This window comes from Sciurus carolinensis, chromosome 3 (genome assembly GCF_902686445.1).
Source record: "Sciurus carolinensis chromosome 3, mSciCar1.2, whole genome shotgun sequence".
NCBI lineage: Eukaryota > Metazoa > Chordata > Mammalia > Rodentia > Sciuridae > Sciurus > Sciurus carolinensis.
Genome location: NC_062215.1, coordinates 65405549 through 65424550, shown reverse-complemented (window position 1 = coordinate 65424550; position 19002 = coordinate 65405549). Strand labels below are relative to the sequence as shown.

The 19002-nt window shown below is 50.9% G+C and overlaps 1 protein-coding gene across 9 annotated transcripts in view; it reads left to right on the top strand.

Annotated features, from left to right (window-relative positions):
* Ksr1 (kinase suppressor of ras 1) overlaps positions 1 to 19002 on the top strand; it is a 145904-nt gene that overhangs the window by 87433 nt on the left and 39469 nt on the right. For 6 of the 9 annotated variants that reach the window (XM_047543352.1, XM_047543353.1, XM_047543356.1 and 3 more), the window contains exon 3: positions 17484 to 17631. In XM_047543352.1, the coding sequence (XP_047399308.1) occupies positions 17484 to 17631 (148 nt within the window). Of the gene's footprint in view, positions 1 to 8041; positions 8290 to 17483; positions 17632 to 19002 lie in introns of those variants that run through there. The other 3 variants (XM_047543359.1, XM_047543358.1, XM_047543357.1) reach the window with 2 other exon arrangements.

The window sequence follows — 19002 nt, the reverse complement described above, 5'->3', positions numbered from 1 at the left end:
CATTCTGGAGAGTGCTTGCGTAGCATGCACAAGGGCCACAGTTCGAATCTCTGGCACCTCCGAGGGGGGAAAAATAATAGTAGAATAGTAAGAGATTTCTTCAAGATGTCTTATGGTGGGCTGCAGTGTGACTCAGTGATAGAGCACTTGCTTGGCATGCCTGAGACCCTGGGTTTGAGCCCCAGTACTACCCAAAAAACCCAAACTGAACAGAACCCAGCTTTCCTGTGAATGACGAGGTCCACCGGGTCACATAGGTGACACAGTGATGAGGCAGGAGCCTGTCTGAGAAGAGGCCTTGTGCCCAGCAGCATGGCGCCTGGCTTATGGGAAGCCTTCGGCAGGTATTTGCTGGGTAAAGGAATGACAGGAATGAATAGAAGTCGCTGTGGGATGAGGGCTGGGGACGCTAGGCTTAAAATGAGGTCTGTCTCATAATCCAGCCGTCTGCCTACCAGATCCGTGAAGTCTGGCAATTTCCTTTTGCTAATCTGTCAGTGCTTTCCACACCACAGGGTGATTTGCCCCAGAGCTGCTCCGGAGGCCTCTGGAGATGGTCCTCAGGTGCTAGGATTTGTCCCTTCATCCTCTTTTGAATTCTCTTTTGTTCTGGACCCTTCATGGTTTCCTGACTAGGCCTGATTTTTCCCTTGGGAAAACACATGAATCACACACAGGTGAAGCCACGAATATATCTGGTCCCCTTGTTTCTTTCCAGTGTTGCCTTCCTGGGGTGTCCCTGTCCCTGTGGGGTTAGCTAAATATCACCTCAGCTTTTGTCTACAGGTTGGACAGTGTATGTGCTGGGTTTCCTGGAAACATGCCTTTTCTGCTGGATGAAGAGAGTCAGCGTGTGTGGACGTGGTCACAGGGTGATGGTGGCACTTGTTTCCTTCTTGCTCCACCTGAGTAGGATCTCTGCCCCTGTGGCTCAGAGCCTGCCGTGTTGATTCTGACGTGTGTGACCTCCGAACCCTCTTCTCTTCCTTCATCTGTGAACTGGAGACCGAGAGCTTGGGTGATGCCTTCCTGTGACCCAACCCTTAGCCCTTCACCTAGGGGACCACTGTCCAGTAGAACTCCCCACAGTGATGCAAAGGCTCTGCATGGCCCTCTCCAGTGTGGGAGCCCTTGAAAGGTGCATAGTGCAACAGAGAACCTGAAGTTTACATTTTATTACATTGTGGTGAATTTTAACCTAAGTAGGCATCTGGCTATAGCTGCACTGGGCAGTGCAGGACTAGTCTGCCTGGCGGGTCCTGTGCCCACAACTGGGGTGCCCCAGTGCTCCAGGCTGCCACCAGGTGCCATGATGGGCAGACTTACCCTGGACAGCTAGGGAAGATGTCCGGGAGAGCCAGGAAGGGAAGGAAGAGCACCCAGATGAGGGAACAGCCTCTGTGAAGACCCTGAGTTTGAGAGAGGCAGAGCTGGCCTCCTAGGAAGCACTTGAGAGAAGGCTGCCCGGGAAACTGGGTGGGTTCAGAGAACTCCTGGCGTGTGGAGCGCAGGGGTTGGGCTTCTCAGGGAATGATTGAAATGTGTGTGTCAGAGTGAGGGAGGAGGAATGAATACTGGAATTGTTTTAAGGAAAATAAAACTCCTACTAGTGAGAAGGCAGATTCACCCTGGGGTCGGATGAGGAGCAGGGTGCCTGTGGAGACAGGGCCCGGCCTGGAGGGCAGGCAGAAGGACTGGGGATTGGAAAGGAGGGGGAGGGCGAGTCTGGAGGCAGGGACCTCGCCTCCCTTGGGCACTGTGACAGTTTCCAGCCTCCTGCTGTTCCACAGGATAAATCTAAACATCATGGCTTCATGTTCTGGCTGCAGCTAGGGAAATGAGTCCAGAGCCTGCTGGCAGGGAGCCATTTTTTTTCCTCCAGCAGTTTCCCTGTTGGAAGTTGTTGAAGGAAGTGTGAAACGCCAGCTGGGATCAGTTCCAGTAGGCAGATCCCAGTGGCTGGTGGCTTTTGAGCTGAAGGTGCCCCACAGTCTGGTAAGGGCTTTTTTTTCTTTCTTTCTTTTTTTTTTTTTAAATTGTGGCCTGACAGTCTCTTTGTTCTTTCCCCTCTCCCCTTGCATTTCCAGGTTTAAAGGAAGGTTTTCTCTGGGTACAAAATGGAAAGCTACCTGATCTCTGCCACCATATTGGATTCCCACTGGCTGGGAGTCCATGGCTCTGTGTGGACCCATAGCATGTGCAGGGTGGGAGAATCTATAAGATCTAAAACAGAAAATGCTCCAGAGTTGGGCCCCAGGGTTACAACTTTATCAGCATGAGTCCTGTGGCCTATCACCTCTCTTCTTATCAGCCATTCTGGTCCCCTTTGAGAACCAGTGGCCCAGCTGCTCTTCCAGCCTTGCTTTATGGCAGTGGGGAGCCTCCAGGGGAAGCAGCACGCATCCCATGAACCTTGTGGAGGGATCTAGACGTCAGCCCCAGCTACTTGCACTGTCTGGATACAGTACTATCTCCTAGTACTGAGATTGCAGTACCAGGTACTGGATTTTAGTACCATCTCGGTTTGCTGGACTGCAGAGCCCTGCCTCCCCATTTAGGTGGGGGGAGTGGAGGCCCGAGGGGTGGACTGACATGATGCCGTCACTGAGTCCAAGAGAAGGTGACATTGGAAAGTGGAAGGAAAGGGGCAAATGGAAAGTCCCAGAATTTTGTATCTACTATTCTGCTTAATCCTTGTGCCTGGGGCAGGAAGGGTGGAGATCCTGTGATCCCCATTTGATAGCTCAGCAAACTGTGAGCTATCAAATCTATCTCAAAAGTTTATTTTTGAAAGACCACAGCTAACAGAGAAGGTGAGTGATTTGTCGGTACCACACAGTGAGCTGAGGGCAAGGTGAGAACTCGACTTGAGTGGTTGTGATCCAAACCCTGGTGTCCTTCTCCACAACTTCGTCATCTGATATCTTACCTAGAGCAGCCCAGTCTGGGGCTCCTATGTGTAGTCACATCACTGAATCAGTGGCCTTCCGTCCAGCTTTTCTCTCTCCCCCGTTCCATGCCACACCTCCTCTTCCTTTCCTTGACATCCTTTCCTTATACATCTGTTGATCGCTTACCTGGTGCCAGGTTACTTATCACAGGGGATTCATTGATGAGCAGTTCATTCCTGGGGGTGATAGCTGTGGGGGTGCACATATCTGCAGATACCACGGTGCAAAGCTGCTGGATGGCCCCGGTGGAGGAAGGGATGAACTGTGGCAGGTCCAGAGCCGAGGGTCTCCTCCTGCACCCTCTCCTATCCCTTTTATTACTCATTCATTGAGTGTGCTGTTGGCACTGATTGTGTGCTGGGTACTGTTCTAGGTACTGAGTTCCTGTCCTCATGGAACTCACATACATCACTCTGTCCAGGTGATGAAGTAGCCAGTTTTTCTGGTCCTGAACTAAAGTACCCTCTTTTTAAGCTTTCAAGGTGGGGGTGCAACTAGTTTCTAGAAATAGGAAATATCCCAAGCATGAGCATTCTCCGTGCCCTGTACTGCTCAATGGTTTGGACAGTTGGCACATCTCTCCACTCCTTTGGATTTCCGGGCTGCTGAGTCCCATGCGCACTGCCTAGACTGAAGCACCCTGTGGACAAGGACCTGGCCTTTTCACTATGACTTTATCCCCATTTTGGGCATGTATTAGGTATGCTTGTTGAGTGCTTGATGTCTTCATTGGGTTTTCATCACTGTGACCCAAACACCTGATGCAGAACAACTTAGAGAAGGAAAAGTTTATTTTGAGACCACAGTTTTGGAGGTTCAGTTGGGGGTCGGCCGATTCCTTGGCTCTGGGCCTAAGGTGAAATGTAGGATCATGGCAGAAGGGATAACAGAGGAAAGTGCTCAGGTCATGGCAGCCAGGAGCAGAGAGAGAACCAGGCACCAGGGACAAAATATAAGCCCACATATAAGGGCACACCCCCAGTGACCCACCTCCTCCTGCCATGCCCCACCTATCTACAGTTACCACCCAGTTAGTACATTCAGATTATTAATTGACCAAATGGATCAACCCACTGGTTGACTTAGAGCTCTCATAATCTAATCATTTGCCTCTGAACATTTCTGATTTAATAAAGGAATTTTGGGGAGACACCTCATATACAAACTACATTTGGATTCAAATAGGGAAATCCAAAGAATTTTGGTCCCAACCAGAGTGGTAACACATAAGTGCAGTCCAGGCTACTCAGGAAGCTGAGGCAGGAGGATCGCAAGTTGAATGCCTTTGTGGACAGCTTAGCAAGACCTTGTCTCAAAATACAAAAAAATAAATAATAAGCAAACACATAAAAAACAAAAAACAAAGGACCAGGAATGTAGCTCAGTTTTAGAATCCCCCTGGCTTCAATCCCCAGTTCCACCAAAAAAGAATGGAAGGAAGGAAAGAGTGTCACGGGAGCCCTTGTCATCTGGGCCAGTGAAGGTGGCACTCTAAGGTTCTCTAGGGAGGGTGGGGATTAGCTGTCAGCTGGTGACTGCAGCTGGTTGCCTGGCTGCCTTGGGGTGGACAGGCTGGTCTTGAGCTACCTTTGTGCCTAGAACCCTGTGGTGAGAGGGCTTTGGTGTGGGTATATGCTGAGCCACCTCTGGGGCCACAAGCTTCTGAGTTGCCAGCACATGTTTGCTGACCCCCTCCTGGGACCACCTCAAAGGCAAGATTGCTCTGCACAGATCTGACACAGATCACATTGGAGAATTTTTTTGTGTGTCAACACAGTTCTGTTTGAATTATTAGAAAGCAAGAGCCTCTGTTTTCATTAACTTTCTTTTTTAAAAAACAGCTGCACCTAAATTCCAGTGTCCCCTGCTCCCAGCAGTAGGCTTTGGGTCAGGAAGCAGGGGTGGAAAGCCACATTGCTTTGAGTGTGACTTCTGTAAGTAGATGGCCCAGGGCCTGGCCTTGGGAGGCAGACAAAACCCTTGGTTGCCGTTTGCCAGCAGTATGACCTTGGACAAGTCCCTTGCCTCTCTGCGCCTGTTTTCTCCTCCAGCAGTTGTTCTAGCTAGAAATTTAGGAGTCATTTCTGACACCTTCCACTTTCTCCACCCCACGTTAAAGTGTACTGGCAAATCCCATTGGCTGGATTTCCCAATCCATGTCCCGAACCCATCTGTGTCTCCTTTTTGTCCCCATCTTCTCCTCCGTTGTTGCAGACACTGCTTGGAGCTCCTCACCCTACGTCATTTTCCACAGTGACTTTTCCCCTCCCTGTGTTTTTCATTCTTCATGAGTTAAGATGATTTTTCTTAAAACCCAAATCCAGTTAATCTCACTTTTCTGAGTTACATGCTTTATTGGTGTCTTATTGTGCTCAGCGTGAAATTCAGAGCTGTCTCTGGTGCCTTTGAAACCCTGAGGTCTTCGGGGTCCTCCTCCTCTCCTCACTCTGCCCTGGCCATAGAGCAGTCAGACTGTTTAATATCTTGGCTCAGGGCCTTCGCATGTTCTATTTCCTCTGCCTGAGAAGTCCAGTACTGGCCTCAGTTCATCCCCTCATCCTCTGCAGGGGCTCTGAGAGGCCCCATCTGACATTAGATGCCCCTTACAGCCACCACTTTCTCTTAGCGTGCTCCTTCCATTTTATCACCTATTTGCAAATCCCAATTGCATATTTTAGTTAGTTTCAATTTTTTTTTCGAGGTGCTGGGGATCAAATTTATTTTTTTATTCTGTGGTTTTTATGACACTGTGAGCTCCCTAGGGACTGTTCACTGTCGTGCCTCCAGAGCTGAGTGAAGTGCTTGACACACACTTGGTAGTTGGCAGCTGCTCGTTGACTGGATGGATGAAGGATGGATGGCGGGTGGCTAGGTGGAAGAGTGACAGGGTACCAGGTACCCAGTAAGCACTTACTTAGTAAAAGCTCTTAGATTCTCCTCCTACCAGTGAAAACTTTTCTGTAGCAGGTTCAAGTACCAATGAGCTTTAGAGAGAGACTTTGAACAGCTTAGACAACTCAAGGCCAGGACAGTCTGGCTGCAGGGCTTAGACAAAGCTCTTAGCACATAGCTCTTGGATAGTCTGCCCCATGTGGCAGGCATGACGGGCACAGGCAGCCCGGCCTCACTTCCTTTTACTAATTAGTGCCTATCCATAAAGAGCTGCTTCCCCTAGAACTATAGCTGGAAACCCCCCGGGAGGTTTCTCATTGGCTTGGCTTTGGTCACATGATCATACTGTATCACTAGGTGAGGAGAGAACTCTAGTTGGCTTAAAGGGCTGGGCCTTGCCATGAAACCTGAAGGTTCAGGGCCACCTGCACCCAGAAGTAGATTCCTAGAGGAAAGGTAACCCTGCTGACAGAAGGAAGGACGGAAGGAGGAGGCATGCAGAATCTCTCAGATGTAGCTGGGTGCAGTGGCACATGCCTGTAATCCCAGTTACTCAGGAAGATTGCAAGTTCAAGGGCAGTCTGGGCAATTTGGTGGGACACTGTCTCAAATAAAAAGGTATGGGAATGTGACTTAGTGGTAAAGTGCTCCTGGGTTTAATCTGCAGAACTAAAAAATTTTTAAAAATTGATATTATGAAAAAAATCTGAGATGCAATAACAGCTGCTCCTGTGGCTTCTGCAGCACCTTGTCCCCCATGTCCATAGGAGAGGGTCATCTGGGAATCTTGGGTGATGACCGTGCCTCCATTTCCCATCAGGGAGCAGAAGTCCTGTGTCTGGGGAGAGGCCCAGGGTCCCTTGCAGCTCCCAGGACAGCTTCTGCAGAGATCTAGAACTTAATAGTGAGCCTGTCCCCAGGTTTCGTTTTTAATAACATTTCTTATTTTCCTTATTTGAAAGTAATCTTTATTTTAGAAAATAGAGAAGAGCAAAGAAAATAAGACAACTGTGATGCTACCCAGAGACAATCATTGGTCTTGATTTCTTGGGTTTTTTTCTTAGTATCCAGTAATTTACACGTATGCTCATGTTCAAAATGTGAAAAGTATAGAAAAGAAAAATAGCTGCTGTTTATTGGCAGTTTATCTCATAAAATTACTACTCAGAGGGGAAAACACTGTAAACATGGCACAATTCCTTTGTTGGACTTTTTTCTTTCTTCTAGTGTAGTTTATTCACGAATTTATGCTATGATTATTGAGTGACTGCCTCCAGTGTGCCTGGGACTGAGGGGCCCACTCAGTCCTCCCTAGAGCCCGCACGAGGCAATGCTGTCATCTTCATTGTGCGATAGAGGTGGAGAAACTTAAGTGACCTGTCACTTACCTGAGGTCACTTAGATGGTGCGTGGTGGAAGCCAGGAAGCCTGACTGTGAACATGAGTCACAGAATCCTCTTCGTCGTATTTTCTCTCTCTCAGTCCTCATGAATAGGACCATGTGTACATTCCCTCTCTACTGCTTGAGAGATTTTCCTTTTTAATTTTATTTTTTAATTATTTGTTAATATTTAAAAGCCAGTTTTCCAAATCTAAGTACTAATGTTCATTGTAGGAAAATTCAAAACTTCACAAAAGCTTGAAAAAGAAAACAAAATCCCTGCACAACTGCACCAGGCGCTGCTTGCTCGCCAGCACCTCACTTTCTTTACATTTCTTTTCTGGTTCACAGAAAGCAAAGGTTGCTGTTTCCGGGTGCACGGCTGGCAACAGACAGCTGAGCGTGCTTTTTGCGGCTGTCTTGTGTGCTGTCCAGGGCATGCTGCAGGTCACAGGGTGCTTCCTGTGGGTGTTCAAACCGCCCGGTCCTGAATGTGGGAGAGGCTGCAGGGGGCTCGGTGGCAGTTGGAGTTCATGTGGAGGTGGGGGTTCCCCAGATGACTCACTGGGAGGAGGGAGATGACAGTGTTCCTTGTTGATTCAGGTCCTTCTACTTTTTGGAGGGAGGTGGTCAGGCAGGAAAACCTCTCAGCCTGGGTCCCAGTAGCCTGGGTCCCAGCCCCCTCCTGCAAGGCCACCAGAGTCTGCCTCACACCCAGCACCTGCTCTGGGAGGTATGTGCTGACTCCCCAGCTCCCAGGCACAGACTATTTTTGGCTGCAGTGACTGTTCACTATAGTCATGAAAACAGAACCCCCCTCCCTGCCTTGCTCTTCCCCGGGACACTGCACTGGGGGCCGGGGCTGACGAGGACCCTGAACTCGACCCCCTTGCAATGCACTGCCTGTGGAGCTGGGTGATGGCCAAGGCTTCCAGGGGCACAGCAGCCCCACCGCCCGTCTTGCTGAGAGAAGCCCAAGGCCTGAGCCGGCCTGCGCTAGAGGAGGGTTGTGAGGTAGGCACCAGGGTCCAGTCTGGGAGGCCTTTCCACAAGTACCCACAACAGGTACGTGTGGCTGGACTTTGAACCCTTGCTTTACAAACTGCCTGTGGAATGTGCCTGGGGAAACCTGCAGAGTAGGGGAGAAGTGGACTTTTTCCTTATCTTACTCCCTGTCTTATGATAAGGTGACTGGGGAACAATCCGAATCTTTCTAAAGCACCCCCCACCCCACCCCAGTGCTTCTAGTGAATTGTTTTTGATTTTTTTTTTTTTTTCATGCTTCTAGTTGAAGTAGGTTACATGCTTGTTTGGGCCTACTGTGTTCAGAGAGAGCGTGGGAGCTGTGTCTGTGTGGGCTGAGCTGCCCTGCCTCTCTGGTTGACCAGGCCCGGGGGCCAAGCTGCATGCCATGGGTGTTGACTTTGGAGTGACTGGACCAGGATCTGAGTCCAGACCCTGTCACTTACACACCATGTCTTCGGGTAACGTAATCTTCCTGAACCTCAATTTCTTTGGCTACTGAGCAGTGGTGCCCAGGCTACTTATTGAGTGGCAGTAGTACCAGTAGTTGTTATTTTCATTATTAAACTGATTGAAAAATATTTGGAGGACTGGGGGTATAGCTCAGTTAGCAGAGTGCTTGCCTTGCAAGCATAAGGCCCTGGGTTCAATCCCCAGCACCGAAGGAAGGAAGGAAGGAAGGAAGGAAGGAAGGAAGGAAGGAAAGAAGGAAGGAAATTTCAAGAAGTATTTTGAGAAGCTGAGTAAGAAGCAATGTGTCCCAGCTCAATGTGGATCTCGGGTCTCCTTTCAGAACCTGCATGCTTGAATGTAGCTGGCAATATGGGGTTTCGCATCTTCTTTTCAAAGAAGAAAAGTATACCCCGTCACCAAAGCATGAGTGGGTAGGGTGGAAAAGAAGGTGGAGATGGGGGTTTCCTGTCTGCCCATCATCTGCTAAGCCACCAGGTACTCAGGTGTGATCAGGCTGTGAGGGGCAGCCCAGGACCTGACTGCTTCTGGATTGCATAGGGCTCAGGCCGTGAGGCATGCATGTGGCTTGGCGTCCCACAGGCAGCAGCTGATGAGTCTTAGGCAGGCCTCGGGAGTCTTCCCTGGCTTCCTTGTTGGACCTGCTCAGCGCAGCTGGAAGGAAGGAGACCTTTACCTCTGGGTAGGGATGTCTGCTGTGGGAGCCCAGGAGCCCTCCCCAGGGCATAGGGAATCTTGGTGTGGGTTCCAGGCAAGAGTGTGGGAATCTTGACCTGGTCCTGGTGCTGTTGTTTTGGGTGACCCAGGCAGGGTCCCCTCCCTTCTCTGGGCCCTGATTTTCTCCTCCATAAAATGGGCATTGGGACTAGATTTTCTCGGAGGACTCTTTGGCATCTGCCTTTGACTTTGGTAAATGTTTTCTTCTCACCTCTGGGGTATCCACTGGCCCCTTTTAAGTCCTCAGAATCTGGGAGCTATAGCAATGGCCTCCTGGCCTGCGTCCTGGCCACCTGCTCTGAGGCTCTGTTGGGCTCTCTTGGCTTTGAGGCCAGTGCTGCTGTGGGGTGGGAGTTGTTCTCATCATTTCTGGAAAAGTACAGAGAGGGCTGAGAGATCTCCTGAGAGATCTCGGGCTCCCGTGTGGACACCCATGGGGAGCTCTGACACAATGCTGGCTTGTTGGCAGGCAGAGAGCCTGGTTCTCAGGTCTCCAGCTCTGCGCTCCCTTCCTTCTGCCCAGCCCATCCCCCTCCTCGACAGACAGACAAACCCCTCAGAGGACGAATCTCACTCATTGAACACTGGATCCAGCTCTCTGGTGGAGGGGGTCTGATTTGGCTCCTGTCCACAGAGGGGACCTTCAAGACTGAGATTGAGGCCAGACCTGTGTCCTGGGCCTGTTGGCCACTGTGGGCGCACTCTGGAAAAGCTGCCCCGGCTGGCTGGATCCAGAGCTCTCGCCCTGTAGATCTGAAGGAGGTGGTAGGTACAAGATGGGGCTCATGGGGTTCTTTTTAATGGTGAGTTTGAACAGGGGAGAGTTAGAAGGGGGAGATGTTGGGGACCAGATAGAAATAACCATGACCAGAGGCCTGGCCACACCTATTTATTTGTGTCAGCCCTCAAGAGAGCTGGGGTTCCCTGTAGAGACACATTTCAAGCCTGATCTTGCCCCTTACAACCTATGTGTGCTGGGGACAACCCCAGCTTCCCCCTCCCTTCAAGGAGGAGTGTCCTGTTGGGACAGGACAGCATATGTTCACCTGCTTTCTGTCACCCAGGTGTTCTCCTCAGTACTGCATCAACAAGGAACACTAGGGACAGCTCCCAGGAGCCGCTGCCCTGGAGCAGGCAGGGTGGGGAGGGGTCTCTGAGCCCTGGTCTGCTCAGCACCAGCCCCTCTTACAGGATCCTTTCTATGCAAGAAGGGACTTTCCCACTTGCCAGTTCCCCAGGAGCTAAGTGTTACCCAAGGGTTAATGTCACTCCTACAAACCATCTCATTGGGACATCAGTATTCCTTTAGAATTTTTCAAAATATATCTTTAAAAATTTTAGAGTACCCCCCAAAACTAAACAAACAATTTTAGAGTATCCCATTTTTGTTTTGAACTTTATGGAGGGGTTTTGTGGATGACAGTGTTTCTTTCAGTTTTACATCTGCAGACATGCTGGGTGTGTCCAACACAGCCTCCTCCCACCATTTTGGGAGAGACCTGGAGTCATGGGGGATCACCGGTCTCCCAAGCTGGTGTGTGTGCATGTGTGTGTGTGTGTGTGTGTGTGTGTGTGTGTGTGTGTGTGTATGTGCGCATACACATGCACATGCGTGCACTCCTCTCATGCTGAACGTGTCTGGCCATTTTCAAATGGTAGCCGAGATGAGCAGTTTTAGAAGTGTGTGTCGACATGGGTGATGGACGCGGCTGCCTGAATGGCAGCTGTGGGGCTGGCAAGCGCCTGTCCTGGGTGTTCTTCCTGCTGATGGTCTGCTAGGTCTGATGGGAGAGACAGCAGTGCAGGGGGTGGTGGAGAAGGAGCAGCCGCGCAGCCCAGGGCCCAGTGCCCAGCGTGGTCGGTGGGTGAGTATTGAGGTACTAGATGACCCAATAGATACAGGGCCAAATTTTAGTTTTCTGTACACTAAGAATGTTTTTCATATTTTTAACGAGCAGGGGAAAAAGCAAAAAAAGAATATTTTGTAACACATGAAAATGATATGAAATTCAAGTTTCAGTGTCCCTAAATGTCATGGGAACATGGCCACACCTGTTTATACACATGTTTTTTTGGCTGTTTGGGTGTAACCATGGCAAAGAGGAAGAATGGGCCTTTCTGTGTCAATGAGGGAGCTGGGAGGCAGCCCCAAGACAAGCTCTCCAGGAGCTGATGCTGGCCCTGGAGGGAAGGTGGTGGCATGGTACAGCTGGTAGTTGGAGGTCTGTCCCGAGCTGAGCTGGAAAATACCAGCCCCCTCCAAAGACCAGGAGAGGGAACGATGGCAGCTCTGAGGCAGCTGGGAAGCAGGGTGAAGGGGTTAAAGGGAATATGGAGAAAAGACCTTCGGGGGAGCCCCTGCAGCTGCTGTCAACCCCACTGCTGGAGGAGCTCACCCTAACTGGCCCTGGTAGGGCAGGGTGGAGTCAGAGAAGCCAGGTGTGACCGTGATGCCAGTGGCTGCTGATGAACTCTGCCCTGGGAAGGAGAGTTCATTCCCTTCACGGAGCCAGACAGTGGCACCAGGCATGTATAGAGACAGCCGTGCCTCAGCCTCACATCATGCTCTCTGGAACTTGCCTCATCAGGACGTTTTGAGGATCGCACATGCTGATCTTTAACAGAGTTCTAATAGTGCCTGGCACCCAGGAGGTGCATAGTAAATGCTTGTCATTGCCCCTTTCTTCACCCCTTGTCCTGTATCCCTCCATCCTCACTGCTGTGCCGTCTTTCTGAGAGTTTCAGTTCCAGATGCACCTAAGTGTAGATCACACCAGTGTGAAGACTGGAGACAGCTAGGCCTTGGAGATGCTGAGGCACGTGTTCCCAGGACCCCTTGAGCTTGGGTGAGGCTGGGGCTGATGGAAGGAAGGTGGGCCTCACATGCCAACAGGCCCAGCCTCAGGCCACAGCCCTGCCCTGGCTAGGCCCTTTCTACCCTGGTCTACCTCTGCCAGACTCCAGGCCCCACGGCGGATGCCCTCATGGTCCCTACCCCTAGGAGTTCTGATTTGGCTAGTCAGAGATGGAGCTAGGGCATCTTTTAAAAGACTTTCAGGGAATTCCAGGATGCAGCTGGGGTTGAGGGCCACTGATCTTATCTGATCAAACCTACTCATTGTGTAAATGAGAAAACCAAAGGCCAGAGGGGGCAGGTTCTTGTCCAAGGTCGGGGGGTTGGGAGGTTGCACGGCTCAAGCCTGGCTCTTTCCTCTGGCATGCTGGCCTCTGGACAGTGGGTGGGGCAGCTGCCCGCACCCCTCTTCTTCCAGGAGAAGCTTTGCTCTGCTCATTTCCTGGGGATGGGATGGTGAGGAGGCTGGGCCCAGAACTGTCCCCAGGCCTAGCCAGTGTCCTGACACTTGCTGCTGATCTCTGAAGGCTACCCACCCAGCCTTGCTGCCTTGGCCCCTCCTTTGCCTTCCAGAAGGTCTGACTATTATCCTCCAAGTCTCACTCCTCCTCCCTCCTCAGCATGAGGGGTGGGAGCAGGAAGAAGGAACATCTGTATGGTGCCCCTTGCCATTTGAGGTGTGCAGCCCCCCTCAGAAACAGCCCTTCTCCTTCCCCAGGCTTAGAGAGATGCATAGGCTCCCCGTCACTGTCTGTGGGGCTCCCTCACTGTTGTGACCAGTTTCTAGGGACCAGTTAAGGGTCCTGGCCCTTTAATTCTCCTGCAGACAGGAAGACTGGGGGATGCATTGCCCACAGCACAGGGGACTAGGTGCCAAATGGTCCTCGAGCAGCACCTATGGAGGCAGAGCCCTCACCTTGCTGGCTTATGTGCCTCAGACTAGGACGCTGAATAGAAATGCAGAGTGTGGATTTGTGCCTTGGCCTGCCCTCTCCCCAGCTCCCCTCAATTCTGACTTGAGCTGTGACATGTCTCTGTGTGTGGCCCATACCCAGGCCATGAGGCCCCTGGCACCACACAGACGCTGTAAGTGTGGATGGCTCCTGGTGCCAGTCGTCACAGGTTTCTAAGTATAGACTCTAGTCTGCCCTGTGGCTGCTGGTAAGTCCTAGGGTACCATCTGATACCCAGGGTGGCCTGTGACACCAGCTGCCACCAGCTGCTGAGGGGAGGGGCAGCTGTGTTTGGCCTAGCCTATCTCCACGATAGAGAACAGAGAGACCAGCAGCAGTCTGTTATGGCATGGCTTAATTGTCACAGACCAGGGTGACCTCGGTGCTCCACTGACCCCAGTCTCCATTATATCAGAAAGAATAACTCAACACCAGCTACTGGAAAGCACTAATCATGGTTTGAGAGAGAGGCAGAGCCGCGCCAGGGAGGCTGTGTTGCTGCCGCCCACTCCTGTGCTCCCAAACCCTGAGGCAGGTGGGGGCCAGGTCCGTGTCTTCCCCAGTGGAGTGGACACCCGCGCCTTCTCTTTGTGGCTTCTACTTCCAGTTTCTTCTTTAGACAGAAGCTGGGTTGGGCAGCGGTTCTCCTGGAAGCAGTATGGACTCCCAGCCTTAGTCCCTCTCCAACTCCAGGGTGTGGGCAGGTTATACCCTTGGCTTCGAAATGACCCAGCATCTTCTGTGGGCTTCCAGGCAGGTGGGGTGCCCTCCCAGAGCTCAGGGCCCTCCCAGATCTGAGAGGGTGCTGAGTGGCTTCACCTGTGAGCGCATTTTCAACAGGAAGCCACGCTGGTCCCTAGCTCGCCTTCAGCTAGAGGTTCTCCAGAGGCAGACTTGGCTGTGCCTGTCACTGTGGGGTGTGAGGTCTGGGGGCTGCTGAGTTGCTTTGGGATGTGGTTGAGCCATGATACTAGGCCATATTAGGGCCGCCCCTGGGGGTGGTGCTGCTCAGAGACTGGGCTAGCAGGAGGCGCAGACAGATAGGAGGTGCTTTTTCTTTGTGCCTGTCTGCTTGGATTAATTAACTTTGTCTCCCGAATCAGTCCTAGGAGTCAGGTGGCCTTCCAAGTGCTGTTTCCAGGATGGATGGCTCACTGTGAAGCCTGGCCGCCCAGCGTACCTGCTGCCGGGTGACATTCCTCTACATGTGCCTAGAGAAACAAAGCTTTAGAAGTCACTGATTAGACCGACGCTTGGAAGACATGGCATTCTTACAGGGTCTCCAGATGAGGCCTGGTGGCTTCCTATAACCCATGAATATGATTTGTTTTGTCTGTCCATATTTGAATCAGAATCAGTTGCCATCATGTAAAAATCAACCACTCAAACATAAAAATTCAGATTTCTTTAATGCTCTGAGGTCTGGCACCCCTCCACGACCTCGTCCCTCCAAAACTTGAATAAGGGCAAGAGTGGTTTCTCATGAGCATCACTGTTGCTGCTGGTCACAGCAGAAGGCACCTGCATCTCCTTAAAAAGAGATCCAGGGGCCACGCAAGTCCCTCCTTGGTCCCATTTCTGGCCAAGGCTGTGTGTTTGAGATCCTTGTGGAACTAAGTGACTGCTGACAGGGGCTGGCTCCATTGACTGCAGCTTCTAAAGAGACCAGGGATGCCCCTGCCCCTATTTAGTCATCCAGCTGCAGGGAAGTGGGATTGGACAGTGGAACAGTCACTCAGAAATTATGCTACTACTCTTCAGTGTGGATGCTGTGCTGAGCACTCTGATTTCATCGGTGAGGGAAGGTGTAGTTCACACCCCAGGATGCAGGCACTGAAAGTCTAAGGGCCCCGCCCGGGAGAGGCAGAAGCAGCTCCAGTTTAAGGAGGGTATTCGATGGTCCTTTGCCCCAGCACTACTGCCTGCCCTCCAATGAATTGGAGCAAAAAGAGGAAAGGGAGGGAAAGAAAGGTCATCCTTTGCCTTATTTGAAGGGAGTAGACTGATCCCCGAATCCTCAGGAGAGTGACATTTTCCAGCTTACTTGAAGCTATAGGGAAATCTTTTTCTTTTTACATTTTTTAAAAATATATATTTTGAGGAAATGGGTTTGAACACATTCTTTTTTTGCAGAGCAGGAAGGTTTGGGGACTGGACCCAGGTGTGCTTTACCACTGAACTATATTTCCAGTTCGTTTTATTTTGAGACATGCTAAGTTGCCTAGACTAGCCTCATCCTTGTGATCCTCCTGCCTCAGCCTCCTGGCTGGGTTGCTGGGATTACAAGCATGTGCCACTGTACCTGGCCTCTGTCTCTCTGTTTGAATCAAGAGCAAAGAACATTCCATTTTATATTGTAGTTCTTTTGAAAAGTAGGTAGAAATTATTTACTTTAGTTTACTTGGAAAAAATAATTTCCCCTAAGAGGGAACTACTTCGTCCCAAGGTTTTGCCAGGTTAACAAGTGACAGCCTAGGGTATGGGATAATTGAAGGAGCTTTGGAGTCTGGCCCAGCTGTCTACTAAGTCACATGATTCCCTAAGTATGAGTAAAATGAACTGAGCAGCATCTTCTTGCTGAGTGGTTTAGAGGGGAGGTAGTGTATACAAAGTGCTGGGCAGACTGTGCTGGCAAATGTTTTTAGTAATGGATTTAATTATTTTATTTGATAAATTGAAACAGTATGGGCTGGGCAGGAGGAAAATAAAAAGGAAGGAAAAAAAATCCCTGTTTGCATTTCATTTAGGTTGTAGTTTGGTTCCTGGGCTTGGTTCCCTCTAGCAGATCTCATTTTCCAGAGAGCTTCTAAGTCTGCACAGCCTGGGGGAAAATGCACGTTTGTCCACCTTGGCGGACTGACATCATCTTGTAGTGGAAGGCCATTGGTCACAGTCCCAAGTCCTCTCATCTGAAATAGATGGTGGGATTTCAGATAGGGACAGGGAGAATGGTGGTCCCTCTTGCAACCTGGTCTTCAAGCAGATAAGGGAATTCAGAGAACCTCTCCTTGCACTTGGGTGGGAGAAGCAAGACAAGGTTAGAGGGACCTGGATTCGGAGCCTGCTCTTGAGACCTATTAATTTCCTTTATATCAAATTGCCCAGCATGCCTAAATAAATAAATAAATGAGCCATACCTTGAGTCTCTTCCTCTGAGCCCCAACATGACTCTATGTTTGAGGCCCCCACTGCCTTGCTGGCTGTCAGCTGGGTGTCGCCCTCTCTCTTAGAGGCTACCTGAGAGGCCACCTGCATTTCTTCCCTGGTGGTCCTCTCCATCTCCAAAGTCCACATCAATTTCTTTCTACATTTAAAGTCTCTGCCTTCCTCTGTGCTGCTGACCAGAGAGAATCCTTTGTTTTAAAGTGCTCTTATGATGAGATTAGGCCTATTGGGACATTGTCCCTCTTGGCATGTAATGTAATCAGGAATAACTACCAGGGACAAAAACACAGAACCACCTTAAAATTCTTCCAGTCAACTGGGTGCAGTGGCACAAGCCTGTAATCCCAGGGAGCCTGAAGCAGGAGGGTTGCAAGTTTGAGACCCTCAGCCATTTAGTGAAACCCTATCTCCAAACAATAAAAAGGTGTGGGGATGTAGTCAGTGGCAGAGCACCACTGGCTTCAGTCTGCAGGATAAAAAAATATTATTCCCCCTCCACTTTCCTCTCCTTACTACCTGAGTGATTCTGTCCAGGTAACATGATGGTCTCTCTGACCCTCTTTCTTCAGGAGTTATGGGAGTTCAGTGGGTGATTTTCACTGGGTTAAATACAGTAAGTGCCCCTGTAGCACTTGGTGATGGTTGTTTTTAATCCTCCTTTTGCAAGCCAATTTTATTTGAAACCCACCTTGTTTGATTCAGATGCAACACAGTTGTAAAGGGCTATCTTTGCATTCTAAAAAAAGTTGTCACTATTTGTAACTTTCCTGTGCCAAAGAATAACAAGAAACTAGGGGTAGCACGTCCTGTCCAGGCCTTTCTGGTGTTTCCCCCTCCCGCCACAGGCTCCAAAGTTGACGTCTCCACTCAGCTGCTGTCTCTGGGAGTGTGGGGTGTGGGGGTGAGAGCTCGCTGCCTGTGTCCGCAGACAAGTGGTGGCTTCTGGGCGGAGGCCCCACCAGCAGCTGGCCCCTGCCACTCAGCCCAAGGAGGCCCGGCCAGGCGGAGGAGGATGAGGTGGGTGGTGAGACCTGCCTGCTCACAAGCTCTCTGGCTGTCCCTTCTGTGCCCCTCAGGAGATCCCTCGAGAACTCACGCTGGATGCCCTGCTGGAGATGAACGAGGCCAAGGTGAAGGAGACGCTGCGGCGCTGCGGGGCCAGTGCGGAGGAGTGCGGCCGTCTGCAGCAAGCGCTCACGTGCCTGCGGAAGGTGACGGGCCTGGGTAGGTGGGGCCTGCTTCCCTCTCCTTGCTCCGGCTCTGCACCTGCCTGTCTCCCTAGGCCTGGCTTGTTCTTGTGGGTGGGACCTTTGCCAAGGTGGGCAGTGGGGCAGGGCAATCAGGGCTCAGGGTTTCCGGGGCAGCCAGGAAAGGCCAGAGTAGAAGTTCAAGAAGTGTGTGATGAGCCTGGGCCATGCCAGAGGCCTCCCAGTGTATGTGGGCTCTGGAGCCCGGGGGATCTGGCCACTTTCAACCCAGGAAAGCTTTAACCTTTGTGAGGAATCCCTGGCCAGTGTGTGGGTCCAGCCCAGCATGCTCCCCACCCACCCCTGACCTTCCACCAGCTTCCTGCATTTGATCCCTGGTGGATCCCCATTGGCTCCTTCTCAGCTCCTGTCCCCACCAGTGGACTGAGCTCGGGTCTCAGAAGACACACACTATTGTGGGTTTAGCCTGAGCCAAGCACAATGAGAGAAATTGTAGGGCTTTTCAGCTGAGAGCGTGCGCAAGGCTGCCCCTGGAAAAGTGTGTAATCCTGGCATTAGGCCGGGGTCCTGGGGAATTATTTGCAGGCTTTCTAAAATCTTGCCTTGGAAACCGCTTCAAATGCCTGACTTAACGCTCCTGCTGCCACACAGATAAAGCTTTAGAATGAGCCTAATGAATGGAATTAGGCCCGTTTTTAATTATCTGAGCCGCCTGTCTTATCTCTGGCTGCCTGAGGCTTAAGGAAGGCACTGAGGTTTATATTCTCCTTTTTTTTCCCTCCTGCTCCCAGAGAGGACAAGATTTGATTTCTTTCCTGGCCTCCTCTGAGCACAGAGCGCTGTGTAGAGAGTTTCACTCAATGCAGAAAATCTTGATACTCCAGGCAGGTGCTGGAGATAAACATGATGGAGACATGATCAGCATTCTCATCCTCATATTTTACAGAGGAGGAGACTGAGCCCCGAGAGGGGAAAGGGCATGGTCAGGGACACACAGCAGTTTGTATCAGAGCAGTGATTGAGCCTCAAATGCCAATGGTGGTGAAGAGTAGGACTTGCCTCCTGAGCTGAGATCTTTGAAGTGACTCATCACCCTCCCTCCTGGATACCTGGATTTTAAAGAATTGTAGAAGAGCCAACTGTTGAGTGGTAGTGAGCCATTTGAGTCCTGAGGGCTGCTGTCTGCCTGTCCCAGAAGCCAAGATAGGGATCACTAATTTCTTAAACACCTACTGTGTGCCAGGCTTGTGACTGCAGCCGCTGCCAAGGTGGTGTGCTGCTCAAAGCATCTGAGCATTGGCGTCATGTGGTGAGGTGCCTGGGATCCCACACCTGGCATGGGCCAGAGCTGGGCCTTGAACTCTGGTTTCTCCCTTAGAGGGTTCTT